The sequence below is a fragment of the Heterodontus francisci genome, chromosome 8 (assembly GCF_036365525.1).
Source record: "Heterodontus francisci isolate sHetFra1 chromosome 8, sHetFra1.hap1, whole genome shotgun sequence".
In the NCBI taxonomy this organism is placed as follows: Eukaryota; Metazoa; Chordata; class Chondrichthyes; order Heterodontiformes; family Heterodontidae; genus Heterodontus; species Heterodontus francisci.
In genome coordinates, this window is record NC_090378.1 from 89,592,337 (window position 1) to 89,614,264 (window position 21,928).

The window sequence follows — 21,928 nt, forward strand, 5'->3', positions numbered from 1 at the left end:
AGGCGGTTCTGTAGATGTGAAAGAGACTCCAGGATGGTATGTTGCCTCCCTAGTGCCAGGGTCAAGGATGTCTCTGAACGGACAGGGGGCATGCTGAAGGGGGAGGGTGAACAGCCAGAGGTTATGGTACACATCGGTACCAATGACATAGGCAGGAAGAGTGACTAGGTCCTGCAGGGGGAGTTTAGGGAGTTAGGTAGAAAGTTAAAAGACAGGACCTCTAGGGTTGTAATCTCGGGATTACTCCCTGTGCCACGTGCCAGTGAGGCTAGAAATAGGAAGATAGTGCAGCTAAACACGTGGCTGAACAGCTGGTGTAGAAGGGAGGGTTTCAGATATCTGGACCATTGGGATCTCTTCAGGGACAGATGGGACCTGTACAAGAAGGACAGGTTGCATCTAAACTGGAGGGGCACAAATATCCTGGCTGCGAGGTTTGCTAGCATCACTCGGGAGGGTTTAAACTAGTGTGGCGGGGTGGGGGGGGGGGGAACCAGAGCAGTAGGACAGCGAGTGAAATAAATGAGGGGGAACTGGTAAATAGGCCAGTAAGACTGAGAGGAAGAGCAGGCAGGGAGATGTTGAGGAGCACAGCGGGACTGGTGGTCTGAAGTGCATTTGTTTCAATGCGAGAAGTATAACAGGTAAGGCAGATGAACTTAGAGCTTGGATTAGTACTTGGAACTATGATGTTGTTGCTATTACAGAGACTTGATTGAGGGAAGGACAGGATTGGCAGCTAAATGTTCCAGGATTTAGAAGCTTCAGGTGGGATAGAGGGGGATGTAAAAGGGGTGGGGGAGTTGCATTACTTGTTAAGGAGAATATCACAGCTGTACTGCGGGAGGATACTGCGGAAGGACACCTCGGAGGGGTTGTGCAGCGAGGCAATATGGGTGGAGCTCAGGAATAGGAAGGGTGCAGTCACGATGTTGGGGGTTTTCTACAGGCCTCCCAACAGCCAGCGGGAGGTAGAGGAGCAGATATGTAGACAGATTTTGGAAAGATGTAAAGGTAACAGGGTTGTAGTGGTGGGTGATTTTAACTTCCCCTATATTGACTGGGACTCACTTAGTGCGAGGGGCTTGGATGGGGCAGAATTTGTAAGGAGCATCCAGGAGGGCTTCTTGAAACGATATGTAGATAGTCCAACTAGGGATGGGGCCGTACTGGACCTGGTATTGGGGAATGAGCCCGGCCAGGTGGTCGAAGTTTCAGTGGGGGAGCATTTCGGGAACAGTGACCATAATTCCATTAAGTTTTAAGGTACTTGTGGATAAGGATAAGAGTAGTCCTCGGGTGAAGGTGCTAAATTGGGGGAAGGCTAATTATAATAATATTAGGCAGGAACTGAAGAATTTAGATTGGGGGCGGCTGTTTGAGGGTAAATCAACATCTGACATGTGGGAGTCTTTCAAACATCAGTTGATTAGAATCCAGGACCAGCATGTTCCTGTGAGGAAGAAGGATAAGTTTGGCAAGTTTCGGGAACCTTGGATAACACGGGATATTGTGAGCCTCGTCAAAAAGAAAAGGGAAGCATTCGTAAGGTCTGGAAGGCTAGGAACAGACGAATCCCTTGAGGAATATAAAGACAGTAGGGAGGAACGTAAGCAAGGAGTCAGGAGGGCTAAAAGGGGTTATGAGAAGTCATTGGCAAACAGGATTCAGGAAAATCCCAAGGCTTTTTATACGTATATAAAGAGCAAGAGGGTAACCAGGGAAAGGGTTGGCCCACTCAAGGACAGAGAAGGGAATCTATGTGTGGAGCCAGAGGAAATGGGCGAGGTACTAAATGAGTACTTTGCATCAGTATTCACCAAGGAGAAACTTGGTGGATGATGAGCCGAGGGAAGGGAGTATAGATAGTCTCAGTCATCTCATTATCAAAAAGGAGGTGTTGGGTGTCTTGCAAAGCAGTAAAGTAGATAAGTCCCCAGGGCCTGATGGGATCTACCCCAGAATAGTGAGGGAGGCAAGGGAAGAAATTGCTGGGGCCTTGACAGAAATCTTTGCATCCTCATTGGCTACAGGTGAGGTCCCAGAGGACTGGAGAATAGCCAATGTTGTTCCTTTGTTTAAGAAGGGTAGCAAGGATAATCCAGGAAATTATAGGCCAGTGAGCCTTACGTCAGTGGAAGGGAAATTATTAGAGAGGATTCCTCGGGACAGGATTTACTCCCATTTGGAAACAAATGGACTTATTAGCGAAAGGCAGCATGGTTTTGTGAAGGGGAGGTTGTGTCTCACTAATTTGATTGAATTTTTTGAGGAAGTGACAAAGATGATTGATGAAGGAAGGGCAGTGGATGTTATCTATATGGACTTCAGTAAAGCCTTTGACAAGGTCCCTCATGGCAGACTGGTACAAAACGTGAAGTCACATGGGATCAGAGGGGAGCTGGCAAGATGGATACAGAACGGGCTTGGTCATAGAAGACAGAGGGTAGCAGTGGAAGGGTGCTTTTCTGAATGGAGGGATGTGACTAGTGGTGTTCCGCAGGGATCAGTGCTGGGACCTTTGCTGTTTGTATTATATATAAATGATTTGGAGGAAAATGTAGCTGGTCTGATTAGTAAGTTTGCGGACGACACAAAGGTTGGTGGAGTTGCGGACAGTGATGAGGATTGTCAGAGGATACAGAAGGATATAGATCGATTGGAGACTTGGGCGGAGAAATGGCAGATGGAGTTTAATCCGGACAAATGTGAGGTAATACATTTTAGAAGGTCTAATGCATGTGGGAAGTATACAATAAATGGCAGAACCCTTAGGAGTATTGACAGGCAGAGAGATCTGGGCGTACAGGTCCACAGGTCACTGAAAGTGGCAACGCAGTTGGATCAGGTAGCCAAGAAGGTATACGGCATGCTTGCCTTCATCGGTCAGGGCATAGAGTATAAAATTAGGCAAGTCATGCTGCAGCTGTACAGAACTTTAGTTAGGCCACACTTAGAATATTGCGTGCAATTCTGGTCGCCACACTACCAGAAGGATGTGGAGGCTTTGGAGAGGGTACAGAAGAGGTTTACCAGGATGTTGCCTGGTCTGGAGGGCATTAGCTATGAGGAGAGGTTGGATAAACTCGGATTGTTTTCACTGGAACGACAGAGGTGGAGAGGCGACACGATAGAGGTTTACAAAGTTATAAGCGGCATGGACAGAGTGGATAGTCAGAAGCTTTTTCCCAGGGTGAAAGAGTTACTAGGGGACATGGGTTTAAGGTGAGAGGGGCAAAGTTTAGAGGGGATGTGCGAGGCAAGTTCTTTACACAGAGGGTGGTGAGTGCCTGGAACTTGCTGCCGGGCGACGTTCAAGAGGCATCTTGACAAATACATGAATAGGATGGGAATAGAGGGATACGGACCCCGGAAGTGCAGAAGGTTTTAGTTTAGGCAGGCATCAAGATCAGCGCAGGCTTGGAGGGCTGTACTGTTCTTTGTTCTTTATTCAGATTGACATGCAAGTTCCAGCTCTAAGCAATGCTCTTGAGGAAAAGTTTAATTTTGAAATACATAAATGCTCCAGATCAATGGGATACTAATATCCAAGAATCAGTTGTGTTAGCACACAAGTAGCATGTTCTATCCCACCTTTACACAGGTGGTAAAGGGAATCATCTGAAATCCAAAGCACCTTTAAGTAGTTCCCAGCCTCATGCTTCAGTATCAACTGGCTGCAATGCAGCAATTGCACCTTTTATGTTGCTGGAACATAGGACTTAAGTCCTCAGAGTTGTGGATGTCTGTGATAACTTGTCCTTCCTTAAGGGAGCTTTGAGTGTCACTTACATCAGGAGATTGTCTGCTGACAACTTCTAATGAAATGGGGTTCTGTAAAATTCAACTTGATCTGTCTTTTGCAAAGGATATCAAATGAGATTGTTGTGAACACTGACTTGTTTGGCATCAGTACAGTAAATCTTAGACTTTCGCTTATTTGAGGTTAATGATTGCAAATCACGTTGCCATCAGAGTGTTGTAACCGATTACATAACTTTCAGCTAATGCACAGATGACGCAGGTAGAACATGCTGCCCCAGGTTTTCAAAATTCCTGTCAGTGTTTGCTGCATATTGAAGATTTATTGTGTTATCAGTATATACCACGATCATGGAGATACTGAATTGTAATGATGGTTCCAGGGGTTGAAAGTGTTAGATGCGCCTTCTGTAAGAGGAAAGATCAGGATCACATCATGATGCTATATCTGTTAAAAGAATATGCATCGTGTTTAAAATGAATACCAGAATATGTAGTTTTTTTAAATGACTGCTCACATCAATTGCAATGTTTGTTGTCTAAATAGAGTAGCAGTTCTGTTGGCTAAATTCCATCTTGCTGAGTCAAATTGTGTTTGCAGAACATAAATAATTGGGTCACGGTTAATTTATCCTCTTTCCCCACCAAAACAGAGAATAAAAATGTGATTTTGAATTAATCTGATGGAATATATAATGGTAGTTTTTGTTTCCAGGAGGTCCGAAGCATACCCAGAACAGTGGATCGTATCCGTAGCATTTACGAGCTAACTGCAAGAAAACATAAGATGGATACAGATAGAATAAATGTTAAGCAGCGGATGTATGCCCCTTACAATGGTGTTTTATATATTCCAGCTACTCCAGTGCGAACAAGAGTAGTTTCTAAGTAAGAACACATTTTCTCACCTTTTTAATTAAGTCACCATCATTCTCTTGCACTCACCTATTTGTTTTTCCTTTATTGACTCTTTCTATAACACTTTTTGCTAAGCTGTTGTCCATGTTTCTGTGTTGCAGATTAAAACCAGATTGGGTCTTAAGAAGAGACAATATGAAAGAAATTGTGGATCCTCTAAAAGCCATTCAGTTAGTTGTGGATACACTTGGAATTTCTACTTAAAACGTCAATCATGAATAATTGAATTTTTTGATGAATGCTACATACCTGGTCATGTAAATGTGTACGCAAAAACAAATTCTTAAAACTTATCCAAATTGTGTTACTTGTACAACAGCAACATACTGTTGATGCTGGAAATCTGAAATAAAGACAGAAAATGCTGGAAATATTCAGGTCTGGCACCATCTGTAGAGAGAGAAACAGAGTTAACATTTCAGGTCAATGACCTTTCATCAGAACTGGGAATGGTAATTTTCTGTCTTTATTTTGTATTACTTGTATATTGTTTGGTTTCACATGCATCTTTCCTATGTATGTCAAACATCATGGTGCAAGGTTATCCTCCATCATTAATCTGAAAAAAATGTGGGAATGAAGTTATTTCTGTGGACTGTTTTTACAAGTCTTTAAGGTGAATGAGTTAAATTTGTTAATATTTTGTACAGTTTATTTGCAAAGCTTATCTTTTATATTTTAGGTAAAAGAAATAAATTTTCAGAATACTACCTGCAGTAAGCAATACAGAAATATTTTGTCATGTCATCAATCTTTTCTCTGGCTATTATGCTGAATGATGTTGATTAACATTTTGGGGAGGGGAAAGAAAACATCACACGCAGGAACCTTATCACAGACCTATTCCTCCATTCTGCACTACAACTTTATTCCATTTTAGTTAGTAGGTGAGGCCTACTTTAGCAAGTACCTTTTTTTTAAATTCATTCATGGGATGTGGGCGTCGCTGGCCAGGCCAGCATTTATTGACCATCCCTAATTGCCCTTGAGAAGGGGTGGTGAGCTGCCTTCTTGAACCGCTGCAGTCCATTTGGGGTAGGTATACCCACAGTGTTAGGAAGGGAGTTCCAGGATTTTGACCCAGTGACAGTGAAGGAACGGCGATATAGTTCCAAGTCAGGATGGTGTGTGACTTGGAGGGGAACTTGCAGGTGGTGGTGTTCCCATGCATTTGCTGCCCTTGTCCTTCTAGTTGGTAGAGGTCGCGGGTTTGGAAGGTGCTGTCTGAGGAGCCATGGTGAGTTGCTGCAGTGCATCTTGTAGATGGTACACACTGCTGTCACTGTGCGTTGGTGGTGGAGGGAGTGAATGTTTGTAGATGGGGTGCCAATCAAGTGGGCTGCTTTGTCCTGGATGGTGTTGAGCTTCTTGAGTGTTGTTGGAGCTGCACCCATCCAGGCAAGTGGAGAGTATTCCATCATGCTCCTGACTTGTGCCTTGTAGATGGTGGACAGGCTTTGGGGAGTCAGTAGATGAGTTACTCACCGCAGGATTCCTAGCCTCTGACCTGATCTTGTAGCCACGGTATTTATATTGCTACTCCAGTTCAGTTTCTGGTCAATGGTAGCCCCTAGTATGTTGATAGTGGGGGATTCAGCGATGGTAATGCCATTGAATGTCAAGAGGAGATGGTTAGATTCTCTCTTGTTAGAGATGGTCATTGCCTGGCAGTTGTGTGGCGCGAATGAGACTTGCCACTTATCAGCCCAAGCCTGGATAATCTCCAGGTCTTGCTGCATTTCTACATGAACTGTTTCAGTATCTGAGGAGTCACGAATGGTGCTGAACATTGTGCAATCATCAGTGAACATCCCCACTTCTGACCTTATGATTGAAGGAAGGTCATTAATGAAGCAGCTGAAGATCGTTGGGCCTAGGACTCTACCCTGAGGAACTCCTGCAGTGTTGTCCTGGAGCTCAGATGATTAACCTCCAACAACCTCCATCTTCCTTTGCGCTATGTATGACTCCAGCCAGCGGAGGGTTTTCCGTCTGATTCCCATTGACCTCAGTTTTGCTAAGGCTCCTTGATGCCATATTCGGTCAAATGTTGCCTTGATGTCAAGGGCAGTCACTCTCACCTCACCACTTTTTTTTTTGTTTACAACATCGGTCTGATGGGCTCCATCTATGCTTTCGGTGCTGAAAAGTTTTATAACACTTAAAATCTGGATATAAAATGATGCCAAGTCTTCACACTATATCTAATTCCCAGTACTGGGTGTATTTGATGGGGACACTGTCGAGGGAGCTTTACTCTGTATCTAACCCCCGTTTTTTTATTTTCTTCTGCCCAGCCAATCCCAGTTTTTTTTGGCCTTTATACCCCAGGCCCCTTTTATATATTTCATGTCGAGGGGGCCTTTATTCCTCAGGCCCCCTTCATATACATATTTACATTTTTAAAATTTTATTAAAAACCGATAATAAACCAAAAACTCAATTTAAAATGCCATTCTCGATGTCGACAATGCACTCCAGTCCCTGTGGTGCCCACCGATCGCGGAAGGCCTCAAGCGTACCGGCGGACAGCTCATGCTCCTTCTCCAGGGGCACCCTCACCTCACCTCTTGAGTTCAGCTCTTTTGTCCATGTTTGAACCAAGGCTGTAATGAGGTCCGGAGCTGAGTGGCCCTGGTGGAACCCAAACTGAGCATCACTGAGCAGGTTATTGCTAAGCAAGTGCCGCTTGATGGCACTGTTGATGACACCTTCCATCACTTTACTGATGATTGAGAGTAGGCTGATGGGGCGTTAATTGGCCGGGTTGGACTTGTCCTGATTTTTGTGTACAGGACATACCTGGGCAATTTTCCATATTGCAGGGTAGATGCCAGTGTTGTAGCTGTACTGGAACAGCTTGGCTAGGGGTGTGGCAAGTTCTGGAGCACAGGTCTTCAGTGCTATTGCCGGAATATTGTCAGGGCCCATAGCTTTTGCAGTATCCAATGCCTTCAGTCATTTCTTGATATCACGCGTAGTGAATCGAATTGGCTGAAGTCTGACATCTGTGATGCTGGGGACTTCAGGAGGAGGCCGAGATGGATCATCAACTCGGCACTTCTGGCTGAAGATTGTTGCAAATGCTTCAGCCTTATCTTCCGCACTAATGTGCTGGGCTCCCCCATCGTTGAGGATGGGGATATTTGTGGAGCCACCTCCTCCAGTTAGTTGTTTAATTGTCCACCACCATTCACGGCTGGATGTGGCAGGACTGCAGAGCTTAGATCTGATCTGTTGGTTATGGGATCGCTTAGCTCTGTCTATCGCATGCTGCTTATGCAGTTTGGCACGCAGATAGTCCTGTGTTGTAGCTTCACCAGGTTGACATCTCATTTTGAGGTATGCTTGGTGCTGCTCCTGACATGCCCTCCTGCACTCTTCATTGAACCAAGGTTGGTCTCCTGGCTTGATGGTAATGGTAGAGTGGGGGATATGCCGGGCCATGAGATTACAGATTGTGGTTGAGTACGATTCTTCTGTTGATGATGGCCCACAGCGCCTCATGGATGCCCAATTTTGCATTGCTAGATCTGTTCGAAATCTATCCCATTTAGCAAAGTGATAGTGCCACACAACACGATGGATGGTATCCTCAATGTGAAGGCGAGACTTCGTTTCCAAAAGGACTGTGCAGTGGTGAGGACAAGGTCAAGTATGTTTTTCCCTCGTGTTGGTTTTCCCACCACCTGCCGCAGAGCCAGTCTAGCAGCTATGTCCTTTCGTACTCTGCCAGCAGCGGTGCTACCAAGCCATTCGTTGTGCTGGACATGGAAGTCCCCCACCAGAGTACATTTTGTGCCCTTGCCACCTTCAGATCTTCCTCCAAGTGGTATTCAACATTCGCTGAGGGAGGGCAGTAGGTGGTAATCAGTAGGAGGTTACCTTGCCCATGTTTGACCTGATGCCATGAGACTTCATGGGGTCCGGAGTCGATGTTGAGGACTCCCAGGGCAACTCCCTCCCTACTGTATACCACTGTGCCACCACCTCTGGTGGGTCTGTCCTGCCGGTGGGACAGGACATACCCGGGGATGGTAATGGCAGTATCTGGGACATTGTCTGTAAGGTATGATTCCATGAGCATGACTATGTCAGTGTTGCTTGACTAGTCTGTGGGCAAGCTCTCTCAACTTTGGCACAAGCCCCCCAGATGTTAGTAAGGAGGACTTTGCAGGGTCGACAGGGCTGGGTTTGCCGTTGTCATTTCTGGTGCCTAGGTAGATGCCGGGTGGTCCGTCCGGTTTCATTCCTTTTCAGCAGTTAGATACAACTGAGTGGCTTGCTAGGCCATTTCAGAGGGCATGTAAGAGTCAACCACATTTCTGGATCTGGAGTCATATGGAGGCCAGACCAGGTAAGGACAGCAAATTTCTTTCCCTAAAGGACATTAGTGAACCAGATGGTTTTTTACAACAATTGACTATCATTAGACTAGCTTTTAATTCCAGATTTATTAATTGAATTCAAAATCCACCTTCTGCTGTGGTGGGATTTGAACCCATGTCCCCAGAGCAATACCCTAGGTTTCTGGGTTACTGGTCCAGTGACAATACCACTACGCCACCTTGTAGTAATAGATTAGCTGAATAAACACAACTCTTTAGCTTGATTATTACTGAAAAAGACATGCTGTCAAAGCTTTTCATCACTCATTAGGACAGATGGTGGAATGCCAAATTTCAAAGCAGAGCAACATTTTATACGGCGCGAAAAAACGATGCTGATTGGTTGGCAAGTCGACTCGTCGAGGTGTTGCCACGGAGAATGAACCAGGGAACTATTGTTGTCCAGGTGTTGTGCCTTTTTTGAATTAAACAAAAGCATGGGGGACAATAGTTGGTGCATTCTCCATGATCAAAGTCGACTTGCCAACCAATCAGCAACCTTTTTTCATGCAGTACAATTGTTGCTCCCCATTGAAATTTGGAATTCTTTCATCTGTCCTGATGATCGCACGATGAAAAGTTTTGACAGCATGTCTCTTTTTTTTCAGTAATACTCGAGTTCTTTTCAGCTGTCCATTGTTGGACTGGGTTCAGTGCTATCTCTGCTTGCGCTCTGTGGTTCTCTAATAGCAAATTCTTTATTTTAATGTCTTTTCATTGCACTTGGAAAGTCCTGCCTCTGGCTGTTATCTTGCTCTTCAGGAAAAAGGGCAGTACTGAATCCTGACTGACTCAGAACAACTAAGCAATGTAGAAGATGGTACTCCTCTGATCAAATATTGATGATGCCTGGCAGCTTTGCTCGGTGACTGTATGGAATGGAATCTCCTGATGTAAGAAAATCTGAGGAGACCCAGTGATTGCCAATAGAAAGGCAAAGGAACCCAACTTTGGGTGCAGAGGAGGGTTTTTTGCTGGCAAACAAATGAACAGTTAATGATCACTGCCTCAAGGAATGAATGGGAGGGAGCAACACACCATTCAAGTGAACAAAAATGTAGTTAGTTTGCATGAGTTAGACAACTGGACACATTGGGTTATAGATACTGATTGGCAAGGTTGTATCTTTTTGCCCCATCTCTACCCCCAAAATGGTGGTTATGGCCTTTGTGCAGAATCGCTGTAGCCATGTGCAAATGATCCCACAATGATGTTAATTAGGATTTTGACCAATTTGGGCAAGATGCAGACCTTCACTTTTGCCTTTAGCCATAACCCCAACTACAAAAGAGGACTCCTATTTGCACCAGTATCAAGGCCTTTTAGTTAGATCGCCAGTTAATAATGAGTTATTGGATAATTCAAGTATTTTCAGAAGTGGGTTGATGGTGTTCCTATTTGCAGTTGTTAGGCTGTAATTTAAAAAGAAAAGTTGTAAGTTTGTCTTTTGGCTGAAGCGTCTGCAATCATCTTCGGCTAGAAGTGCTGAGTGAATGATCCTTCTCAGTCTCTTGAAGTCTCCACCATTACAGATGCCAATCTTCAGCCAATTTGATTCAGAATTCATCACAAAGAAATGGCTGAGTGCACTGGACACTGAGGCTATGGGCAAGATTTTCACTCCGGTGGCAGGAAACCGAGGTTGGGACAGTTTCTGGGTCCCAAACCCACCCCGGCGTTGGAGAACAGTCACCAGTCCTGATTTGAGTGATTTATCACCTGACTCGCCAAAGCCTCTCTACCACCTACAAGGCACAAGTCAAGAATGCGCAGAAATATTCTCCACTTGCCTGGATGGGTGCAGTTCCTACAATACTTATGAAGCTCGACACAAACTAGGACAAAGCGATCTGTTTGATCTGCACTGCAGCTACTAGCTTAAACATTCATTCCTGCCGTGTTTACTATGCACTGTAGTAAATTGCCAAAACTTTTTGGCGGCTCCTCCCAAACCTGCAAACTCCACTACCGAGAAAAACAAGGGTAGCAGGTGCATGGGAACATAACTAGATCTAAGTCTCTGCTCCAATTGGGAAATATATTGGCATTTCTTTGGCGTCAGTGGGCCAAAATCCTACAGCTCGCTACCTAGACAGCATTGTGGGAACACCTTCATATCGACTGCAGCAGTTCAAGAGGGCTCACCACTGCATTTATTTTAAACAAGCTAAAGAACAACACTTTATTCACTTTTTAACACTACTATATAATGCGTAAAATGAATTATTTACATTTGGATGTTTAAATTGCCATATTTCTCATTTTTAGAGAAATAAAGTTGATGAGAATGTAGTGTGAAAAAGTTGTAATTTACGTGGCTATTAAAATTAAAAATGCTCATTAATGAAACTTGTATATCTGAGACCTCATTTTAAAATGTAGATTCAATGTCCTATATAATTTATTACAAATGAATAATTAACAATTTTCTGATTTGTATACATTCCTTTGTCATATTGAATGGATCTGATAATTCCATTGATCAGTTCTGTGCATTCTCAACCTTTCCCTAGCATTTTTGAATAGTAGCAGAAACATTGTTGTACACTTACCCAACTTCTGGTGCATTAAAGAAAATTTATTTTCTTATCTTTAGCTTATACAATTGATCCTAAGACACATTTATACTACCTGTTTGCTGGTGTTAAGTGAAAATTGCTTCACACTGAAGTGAAACTTGTAGTGTAAGTGCATCTTAGAGTCAATTGTGTACTCTACAGATGCCAGATTTATGTAGTATAAATCAGTTCAGTCTGACCTCATTCTGAAGTGTAGGGAAGTGAGACTTCCTCCTCCAAAGAGTTCTACTCTAATTTGTCATGGGCCTTGACACTAAATTCAGTTATGATGGTAGTTATGTAAATACACCCTATTTTCAATTATGTCCTCTGTCAAGTTAGGTGTATTATGACTGGCTCAGTCATTCTGTATCATTCAGGTCAATTTACTGCTGTGGCTTTCTGGTGCAGTCAATATCTGAATAATATTGACACGCTCACACAAGGAGAAATTATGAACTATAAAACAAACTGATGAATTGAACTCAAAACAGACACCTTCTGCTGTAAAACAAGATGGAGTAAGAAGTCAGGTGATCTCTCCTATACTGCAAATACATATGGCAATTGCTGGAACCCTGAACCAATCATCATGTCTGGTCAAGTGATGAAGAAAGCATTAGAAATATAAATCACCCATTCAATGTTAATGGCTACCTCTTTTCAACAAGTTGGGCCAACAATGACTTTGACGACCTGGAGACTCCAGACTCAAACTTGGGATAATGGGTTTGAAAAAGCATCACTTCATCAAGATGGCATAGAGATGAGCAGCATCCAAACCCATTGTCTAACAATGGACACACCATATTAACATAAGAACTAGGAGCAGGAGTAGGCAATTCAGCCCCATGAGCCTGCTCCGCCATTCAATACGATCATGGCTGATCTCATCTCGGCCTCAACTCCACTTTCCTGCCCGTTCTCCATAACTCTCCAACCCAATACTAATTAAAAATCTGTCTATCTCCTCAAATTTACTCAATGTCCTGGCATCCACCGCACTCTGGGGTATTCTATTTTAAATCTGCTACCCCTTATCCTAAAACTATGACCTCTCGTTCTAGATTTCCTCACCAGAGGAAACATCCTCTCTACGTCTACTTTGTCAATCCCCTTAATCATCTTATATACCTCAATTAGATCTCCTCTCATTCTTCTAAACTCCAGAGAGTAAAGGCCTAAACTACTCAATCTGTCTTCATAAGACAAACCCCTCATCTCTGGAATCAATCTTGTGAACATTGTCTGAACTGCCTCCAATTCAACTTCATCCCTCCTCAAGTAAGAGGACCAAAACTGTTTGCAATACTCCAGGTGCGTCTCACTAATGCCTTGTACAGTTGCAGCAACACTTCCCTACTTTTATACTCTATTCCTTTAGCAATAAATGCCAAAATTCCATTTGCCTTCCTTATTACCTGCTGCACCTGCATACTAGTTTTCTGTGATTCATGCACAAGGACACCCAGATCCCTCTGCACCGAAGCACTCTGAAGTTTCTCCATTTAGTTAATAATTTGCCTTTCTATTCTTCCGACCAAAATGGATAACCTCACACGTATCCACGGTAAACTTCATCTGCCAAATTTTGGCCCATTCACCTAACCTATCCATATCCATTTGTAAATTTCTTATTTCTTTATTGCAGCTTACTATCCCACCTATTTTAGTGTCATCTGCAAATTTGGCTATAGTACCTTCTATCCCTGCATCCAAGTCATTAATATAGATTGTAAATAGTTGGGGCCCAAGGACCAAACCCTGTGGCACCCCACTAGTTACATCTTACCAACCAGAAAAGGACCCATTTATCCTGACTCTCTGTTTTCTGTTGGTTAGCCAGTCCTCTATCCAAGCTAATAAATTGTCCTTAACCCCATGTCATCTTACCTTTTGTGTGGCACCTTATCAAGTGTCTTCTGGAAGTCCAGATATACTACATCTACACGATTCCCATTATCTACTCGTTACATCTTCGAAGAACTCTAGCAAATTAGTCAAACATGATTTCCCCTTCATAAAACCATGCTGACTCTGATGGATTGCGTTTTGACTTTCTAAATGTCCTGTTATTACTTCCTTAATAATGGATTCTAACAATTTCCCAACAACAGATGCTAAACTAACTGGTTTTCTACTTTCTGCCTCCCTTTTTGAATGAAGGCTTTTACTAGCATTTTTCCAATCCACTGGAACATTCCCCGCATCCAGGGAATTTTGGAATGTTATAACCAATATATTCAATATGAATATACAAATTAGGAGCAGGAGTAGGCCATTCAACCCCTTCGTGCCTGCTCCACCATTTAATAAGATCATGGCTGATCTGTTTGTGGCCTCAACTCCACTTTCCCGCCTACCCCCAATATCGTTGACTCCCTTGTTAGTCAAGAAGTTATCTAACTATGCCTTAAAAATATTCAATGACCATGTCTCCACCACTCACCAGGGAAGAGAGTTACAAAGACTCACAAACCTCAAGGAAAAAATTTCACCTCATCTCCGTCTTAAATGGGTGACCCGTTATTTTTAAACTGTGTATCCTAGTTCTTGTCACTCCCACAAGGAAAACAGTGACCATAATTCCATTAAGTTTTAAGGTACTTGTGGATAAGGATAAGAGTAGTCCTCGGGTGAAGGTGCTGAATTGGGGGAAGGCTAATTATAACAATATTAGGCAGGAACTGAAGAATTTAGATTGGGGGCGGCTGTTTGAGGGTAAATCAACATCTGACATGTGGGAGTCTTTCAAACGTCAGTTGATTAGAATCCAGGACCAGCATGTTCCTGTGAGGAAGAAGGATTTGTTTGGCAAGTTTCGGGAACCTTGGATAACGCGGGATATTGTGAGCCTCGTCAAAAAGAAAAAGGAAGCATTCGTAAGGTCTGGAAGGCTAGGAACAGACGAATCCCTTGAGGAATATAAAAACAGTAGGGAGGAACTTAAGCAAGGAGTCAGGAGGGCTAAAAGGGGTTATGAGAAGTCATTGGCAAACAGGATTCAGGAAAATCCCAAGGCTTTTTATACGTATATAAAGAGCAAGAGGGTAACCAGGGAAAGGGTTGGTCCACTCAAGGACAGAGAAGGGAATCTATGTGTGGAGCCAGAGGAAATGGGCGAGGTACTAAATGAGTACTTTGCATCAGTATTCACCAAGGAGAAACTTGGTGGATGATGAGCCGAGGGAAGGGAATATAGATAGTCTCAGTCATCTCATTATCAAAAAGGAGGTGTTGGGTGTCTTGCAAAGCATTAAAGTAGATAAGTCCCCAGGGCCTGATGGGATCTACCCCAGAATAGTGAGGGAGGCAAGGGAAGAAATTGCTGGGGCCTTGACAGAAATCTTTGCATCCTCATTGGCTACAGGTGAGGTCCCAGAGGACTGGAGAATAGCCAATGTTGTTCCTTTGTTTAAGAAGGGTAGCAAGGATAATCCAGGAAATTATAGGCCAGTGAGCCTTACGTCAGTGGAAGGGAAGTTATTAGAGAGGATTCCTCGGGACAGGATTTACTCCCATTTGGAAACAAATGGACTTATTAGCGAAAGGCAGCATGGTTTTGTGAAGGGGAGGTCGTGTCTCACTAATTTAGAATTAGAATTAGAACATTACAGCGCAGTACAGGCCCTTCAGCCCTCGATGTTGCGCCGACCTGTGAAACCATCTGACCTACACTATTCCATTTTCATCCATATGTCTATCCAATGACCACTTAAATGCCCTTAAAGTTGGCGAGTCTACTACTGTTGCAGGCAGGGCGTTCCACGCCCCTACTACTCTCTGAGTAAAGAAACTACCTCTGACATCTGTCCTATATCTATCACCCCTCAACTTAAAGCTATGTCCCCTCGTGTTTGCCATCACCATCCGAGGAAAAAGACTCTCACTATCCACCCTATCCAACCCTCTGATTATCTTATATGTCTCTATTAAGTCACCTCTCCTCCTCCTTCTCTCCAATGAAAACAACCCCAAGTCCCTCAGCCTTTCCTCGTAAGACCTTCCCTCCATACCAGGCAACATCCTAGTAAATCTCCTCTGCACCCTTTCCATAGCTTCCACATCCTTCCTATAATGCGGTGACCAGAACTGCACGCAATACTCCAGGTGCGGTCTCACCAGAGTTTTGTACAGCTGCAGCATGACCTCGTGGCTCCGAAACTCGATCCCCTTACTAATAAAAGCTAACACACCATATGCCTTCTTAACAGCCCTATTAACCTGGGTAGCAACCTTCAGGGATTTATGCACCTGGACACCAAGATCTCTCTGTTCATCTACACTACCAAGAATCTTCCCATTAGCCCAGTACTCTGCATTCCTGTTACTCCTTCCAAAGTGAATCACCTCGCACTTTTCCGCATTAAACTCCATTTGCCATCTCTCAGCCCAGCTCTGCAGCCTATCTATGTCCCTCTGTACCCTATAACATCCTTCGGCACTATCCACAACTCCACCGACCTTAGTGTCATCCGCAAATTTACTAACCCACCCTTCTACACCCTCTTCCAGGTCATTTATAAAAATGACAAACAGCAGTGGCCCCAAAACAGATCCTTGCGGTACACCACTAGTAACTAAACTCCAGGATGAACATTTGCCATCAACCACCACCCTCTGTCTTCTTTCAGCTAGCCAATTTCTGATCCAAAGCTCTAAATCACCTTCAACCCCATACTTCCGAATTTTCTGCAATAGCCTACCATGGGGAACCTTATCAAACGCCTTACTGAAATCCATATACACCACATCCACTGCTTTACCCTCATCCACCTGTTTGGTCACCTTCTCGAAAAACTCAAAGGTTTGTGAGGCACGACCTACCCATCACAAAACCTTGCTGACTATCGCTAATGAACTTATTCTTTTCAAGATGATTATAAATCCTGTCTCTTATAACCTTTTCCAACATTTTACCCACAACCGAAGTAAGGCTCACAGGTCTATAATTACCAGGGCTGTCTCTACTCCCCTTCTTGAACAAGGGGACAACATTTGCTATCCTCCAGTCTTCCGGCACTATTCCTGTCGACAATGACGACATAAAGATCAAGGACAAAGGCTCTGCAATCTCCTCCCTAGCTTCCCAGAGAATCCTAGGGTAAATCCCATCTGGCCCAGGGGACTTATCTATTTTCACACTTTCCAAAATTGATAACACCTCCTCCTTGTGAACCTCAATCCCATCTAGCCTAGTAGCCTGAATCTCAGTATTCTCCTCGACAACATTTTCTTTCTCTACTGTAAATACTGACGCAAAATATTCATTTAACACTTCCCCTACCTCCTCTGATTCCACACACAACTTCCCACTACTATCCTTGATTGTCCCTAATCTAACTCTAGTCATTCTTTTATTCCTGTTATACCTATAGAAAGCCTTAGGGTTTTCCCTGATCCTATCCGCCAATGACTTCTCGTGTCCTCTCCTTGCTCTTCTTAGCTCTCCCTTTAGATCCTTCCTGGCTAGCTTGTAACTCTCAAGCGCCCTAACTGAGCCTTCACGTGTCATCCTAACATAAGCCTTCTTCTTCCTCTTGACAAGCGCTTCAACTTCTTTAGTAAACCACGGCTCCCTCGCTCGACAACTTCCTCCCTGCCTCACAGGTACATACTTATCAAGGACACGCAGTAGCTGCTCCTTGAATAAGCTCCACATTTCGATTGTTCCCATCCCCTGCAGTTTCCTTCCCCATCCTACGCATCCTAAATCTTGCCTAATCGCATCATAATTTCCTTTCCCCCAGCTATAATTTTTGCCCTGCGGTATATACCTGTCCCTGCCCATCGCTAAGGTAAACCTAACCGAATTGTGGTCACTATCACCAAAGTGCTCACCTACATCTAAATCTAACACCTGGCCGGGTTCATTACCCAGTACCAAATCCAATGTGGCATCGCCCCTGGTTGGCCTGTCTACATACTGTGTCAGAAAACCCTCCTGCACACACTGGACAAAAACTGACCCATCTAAAGTACTCGAACTATAGTATTTCCAGTCGATATTTGGAAAGTTAAAGTCCCCCATAACAACTACCCTGTTACTCTCGCCCCTGTCGAGAATCATCCTCGCTATCCTTTCCTCTACATCTCTGGAACTATTTGGAGGTCTATAAAAGATTCCCAACAGGGTGACCTCACCTCTCCTGTTTCTAACCTCTGCCCATACTACCTCAGTAGACGAGTCCTCAAATGTCCTTTCTGTCGCTGTAATACTCTCCTTGATTAACAATGCCACACTCTTTTACCATCTTCTCTGTTCTTACTGAAACATCTAAATCCCGGAACCGGCAACATCCATTCCTGCCCCTGCTCTACCCATGTCTCCGAAATGGCCACTACATCGAGATCCCAGGTACCTACCCATGCTGCAAGCTCACCCACCTTATTCCGGATGCTCCTGGCGTTGAAGTAGACACACTTTAAACCAGGTTCTTGCTTGCCGGTGCCCTCCTGCGTCCTTGTAACCTTATCCCTGACCTCACTACTCTCAACATCCTGTACACTGGCACTACAATTTAGGTTCCCATTCCCCTGCTGAATTAGTTTAAACCCCCCCGAAGAGCACTAGCAAATCTTCCCCCCAGGATATTGGTACCCCTCTGGTTCAGGTGAAGACCATCCAGTTTGTAGAGGTCCCACCTACCCCAGAAAGAGCCCCAATTATCCAGGAAACCAAAACCCTCCCTCCTGCACCATCCCTGCAGCCACGTGTTCAACTCCTCTCTCTCCCTATTCCTCGCTTCGCTATCACGTGGCACGGGCAACAACCCAGAGATAACAACTCTGTTTGTTCAGTTTGATTGAGTTTTTTGAGGAAGTGACAAAGATGATTGATGAAGGAAGGGCAGTTGATGTTATCTATATGGACTTCAGTAAAGCCTTTGACAAGGTCCCTCATGGCAGACTGGTACAAAAGATGAAGTCACATGGGATCAGAGGGGAGCTGGCAAGATGGATACAGAACTGGCTTGGTCATAGAAGACAGAGGGTAGCAGTGGAAGGGTGCTTTTCTGAATGGAGGGATGTGACTAGTGGTGTTCCGCAGGGATCAGTGCTGGGACCTTTGCTGTTTGTAGTATATATAAATGATTTGGAGGAAAATGTCGCTGGTCTGATTAGTAAGTTTGCAGATGACACAAAGGTTGGTGGAGTTGCAGACAGTGATGAGGATTGTCAGAGGATACAGCAGTTGGTTGGAGACTTGGGTGGAGAAATGGCAGATGGAGTTTAATCCGGACATATGTGAGGTAATACATTTTGGAAGGCCTAATGCAGGTGGGAATTATACAGTAAATGGCAGAACCCTTAGGAGTATTGACAGGCAGAGAGATCTGGGCGTACAGGTCCACAGGTCACTGAAAGTGGCAACACAGGTGGACAAGGTAGTCAAGAAGGTATACGGCATGCTTGCCTTCATCGGTCGGGGCATAGAGTATAAAATTAGGCAAGTCATGCTGCAGCTGTACAGAACTTTAGTTAGGCCACACTTAGAATATTGCGTGCAATTCTGGTCGCCATACTACCAGAAGGATGTGGAGGCTTTGGAGAGGGTACAGAAGAGGTTTACCAGGATGTTGCCTGGTCTGGAGGGCATTAGCTATGAGGAGAGGTTGGATAAACTCGGATTGTTTTCACTGGAAGGACGGAGGTGGAGAGGCGACACGATAGAGGTTTACAAAGTTATAAGCGGCATGGACAGAGTGGATAGTCAGAAGCTTTTTCCCAGGGTGAAAGAGTTACTAGGGGACATAGGTTTAAGGTGAGAGGGGCAAAGTTTAGAGGGGATGTGCGAGGCAAGTTCTTTACAGAGAGGGTGGTGAGTGCCTGGAACTTGCTGCCGGGGGAGGTGGTGGAAGCAGGTACGATAGCGACGTTTAAGAGGCATCTTGACAAATACATGAATAGGATGGGAATAGAGGGATACGGACCCCGGAAGTGCAGAAGCTTTTAGTTTAGACAGACATCAAGATCAGCACAGGCTTGGAGGGCCGAATGGCCTGTTCCTGTGCTGTACTGTTCTTTGTTCTTTGTTCTATCCCCTCAGCATCCCTCAAACACCATTTATGAAACCACAATGGGCTGAATTTTATTAGCGCACCGTACATCGCTGCAGCACACTTTGAACTTGGCAACCTTCTTACATGGAAGTGAGGCTGCTGAGCCCCTGCAATATTTAAAAGGAAGGGGCGGGGCGGCCACCCCCGATGACTTAGAGGCCACTGCCTGCCCCTCACTCCCCGACACCCCCCCACGCCCCCACCGGCATCGGCGTCTGCTGCCACTGCGTAGGCGCCGGCGTCATTTTTAAAGGCTTCAAGTCCTTCAGGTTCATTAAAGTTTTTAAAGGTGCTGGCACCCAGATGTAACAAACAAAATGTCAGAAACACTTTCAATCACCTTTCCAATGCCGCCCCCCCCCCCCCACCCCCCCCCCCCACCCCCGCCCCCACAATGAGTTGTCAATTATTGAAATAACCAATTCCCTCCGAAAAAGTAATTTGTAAAATAATGAACTTTATCCCCTACTTTCAGAACATTTGACCTTTAACCCCTTCCCAACATCCTCACAACCAATAGAAATGGTGTTCCCTGCTCCACTCGGTCCCCTCCCCCCACCCACCGGCCCTGATAATTTCACTACTCCCCCACTCCCCACCAGTGTCTCGCCTCAGAACCCCATACGGAGTTCTGAAGGTACGCGAGTTGCGGCCGTAAAATCAGCGTGGGACGGCTGCCCGGACCAGGTAGGTTATTAGCAGTTGTTTTTAATTAAGTTTAGTATTTAAACGAAGGTCCCGAGCCGCACTGAGTCCTCATCATGCCGGTAGAATGTGACAGGGCCTTCATGTCGTCAGAAGTCGTGGCGGGCCGCTCCACAAGTATTTTACGGGGCCCCCCGCCACGACCCCTGATGTTGAGGGGCTGGTAAAATTCAGTCCAATGGGTGAGAAACCTGGGTCACCTGACAGAAACCAACTCTCTGATGAAGAGATTTTAATACTTTCCAAAGTTTGATGTAAGTGAACCAGGAAAAGGAAAAACAGGCGTGCACCATTTTAAAATCTTCCAAGGAAAGAAGCAAGGTCTTACCACAAACTCTTTTTAAAACCATCAGACCTAAATGCATGCGATCTTTTAATCTCTATCTTTTCTTGTGTGTGTGTGTGAATGGGTGAAGTTGTGAATATTTTTGGGTGTTGTTGAATAAATATTTACCTTTCTTTAAACCTACAATAAAACTTGTCATTTCTCTGTTTATTGACCAGGAAGTCTCGCCTAATGGAGCTGCAACTAATCAGCGGGCCAGCAGCTTTTAGTCCCAGCAGTGCCACCGAGAGCAGTGGCCACTGCTGGTACTGCAACCCAGCCACCGCAAAGAAGATAAGAAATGCTGGAATCACTCAGCAGGTCTGGCAGCATCTGTGGAAAGAGAAGCAAAGTTAACGTTTCGGGTCACTGATGCGGCCAGACCTGCTGAGTGATTCCAGCATTTCTTGTTTTTGTTTCAGATTTCCAGCATCCGCAGTATTTTGCTTTTATTACCGCTAAGAAGATGTTGGGGAGCCCGGAACGAAGGTGAGTTTTTGGTGCCTTGCCGGGGTTGGGCCCCAACAAGGCAAGGGTGGTGGATTGGGGGGACAGGGGGCGTGTTAGGTGTTCGGTGTGATTGGGGCAACAGGGGCGGCTCTCCTTCGGACACGGGGTGCCTATTGATGAGGAACCCCCTCCCCCCCCAGGCCATCGGAGAGCCACCTGCTTTTGTCAGGCGGCTTCTCTCAGGCCTGGGCTGCCCGACCAGATGCGGGTAAAATCCCCATGGTGGTGGGCGGAGGCCCTAAAGTGGCTGTTAAATGGCCACTTAAGGGCTTTGATTGGCCATGAGGCAGGCGGGCCATTTTCCGCTGCTGCCACCCGTTTAAAATAGCGGCAGAGGCGGGAGCGGGTCTGGAAGGGCTCCCCGAGCCTCTCACTCCATTTTACAGCACCCCCCACCCCCCAACATCTTCCTGCTCTTAGTATTTTTGGAACTTTTGTTTAATGTTACTTACTTAATTTTTTGCTTACAGTAAATAGACTTAATTGTATAAAACAAATAATTTTAAAATATAGTTGTTTTCCCCTTGATGATCAGAGATGCTGAATTGTTCTGTAAAATGTAAATATTTTAAAATAAGACAAAAGAATTATTTGAGAAACAGTAGATTTTTGCATATTTTGCTTTCTCTCTCTCTCTATATATATATGTATATTTATATATACTTATATTAAAAATTTTACATCTGTGCACACTTCTCT

At 44.7% G+C, this 21,928-nt stretch overlaps 2 protein-coding genes across 3 annotated transcripts in view; one reads left to right on the forward strand and one right to left on the reverse strand.

Annotated features, from left to right (window-relative positions):
* aspm (assembly factor for spindle microtubules) overlaps nucleotides 1–5,390 on the forward strand; it is a 103,468-nt gene extending 98,078 nt beyond the window's left edge. For both annotated transcript variants that reach the window (XM_068037705.1, XM_068037707.1), the window contains exons 28-29: nucleotides 4,478–4,650; nucleotides 4,782–5,390. In XM_068037705.1, the coding sequence (XP_067893806.1) occupies nucleotides 4,478–4,650; nucleotides 4,782–4,884 (276 nt within the window). In that variant the 3' untranslated portion in view covers nucleotides 4,885–5,390. The remainder of the gene's footprint in view (nucleotides 1–4,477; nucleotides 4,651–4,781) is intronic.
* Nucleotides 1–21,928, reverse strand: part of LOC137373011 (complement factor H-like) — a 621,771-nt gene that overhangs the window by 410,622 nt on the left and 189,221 nt on the right. The window lies entirely within an intron of this gene.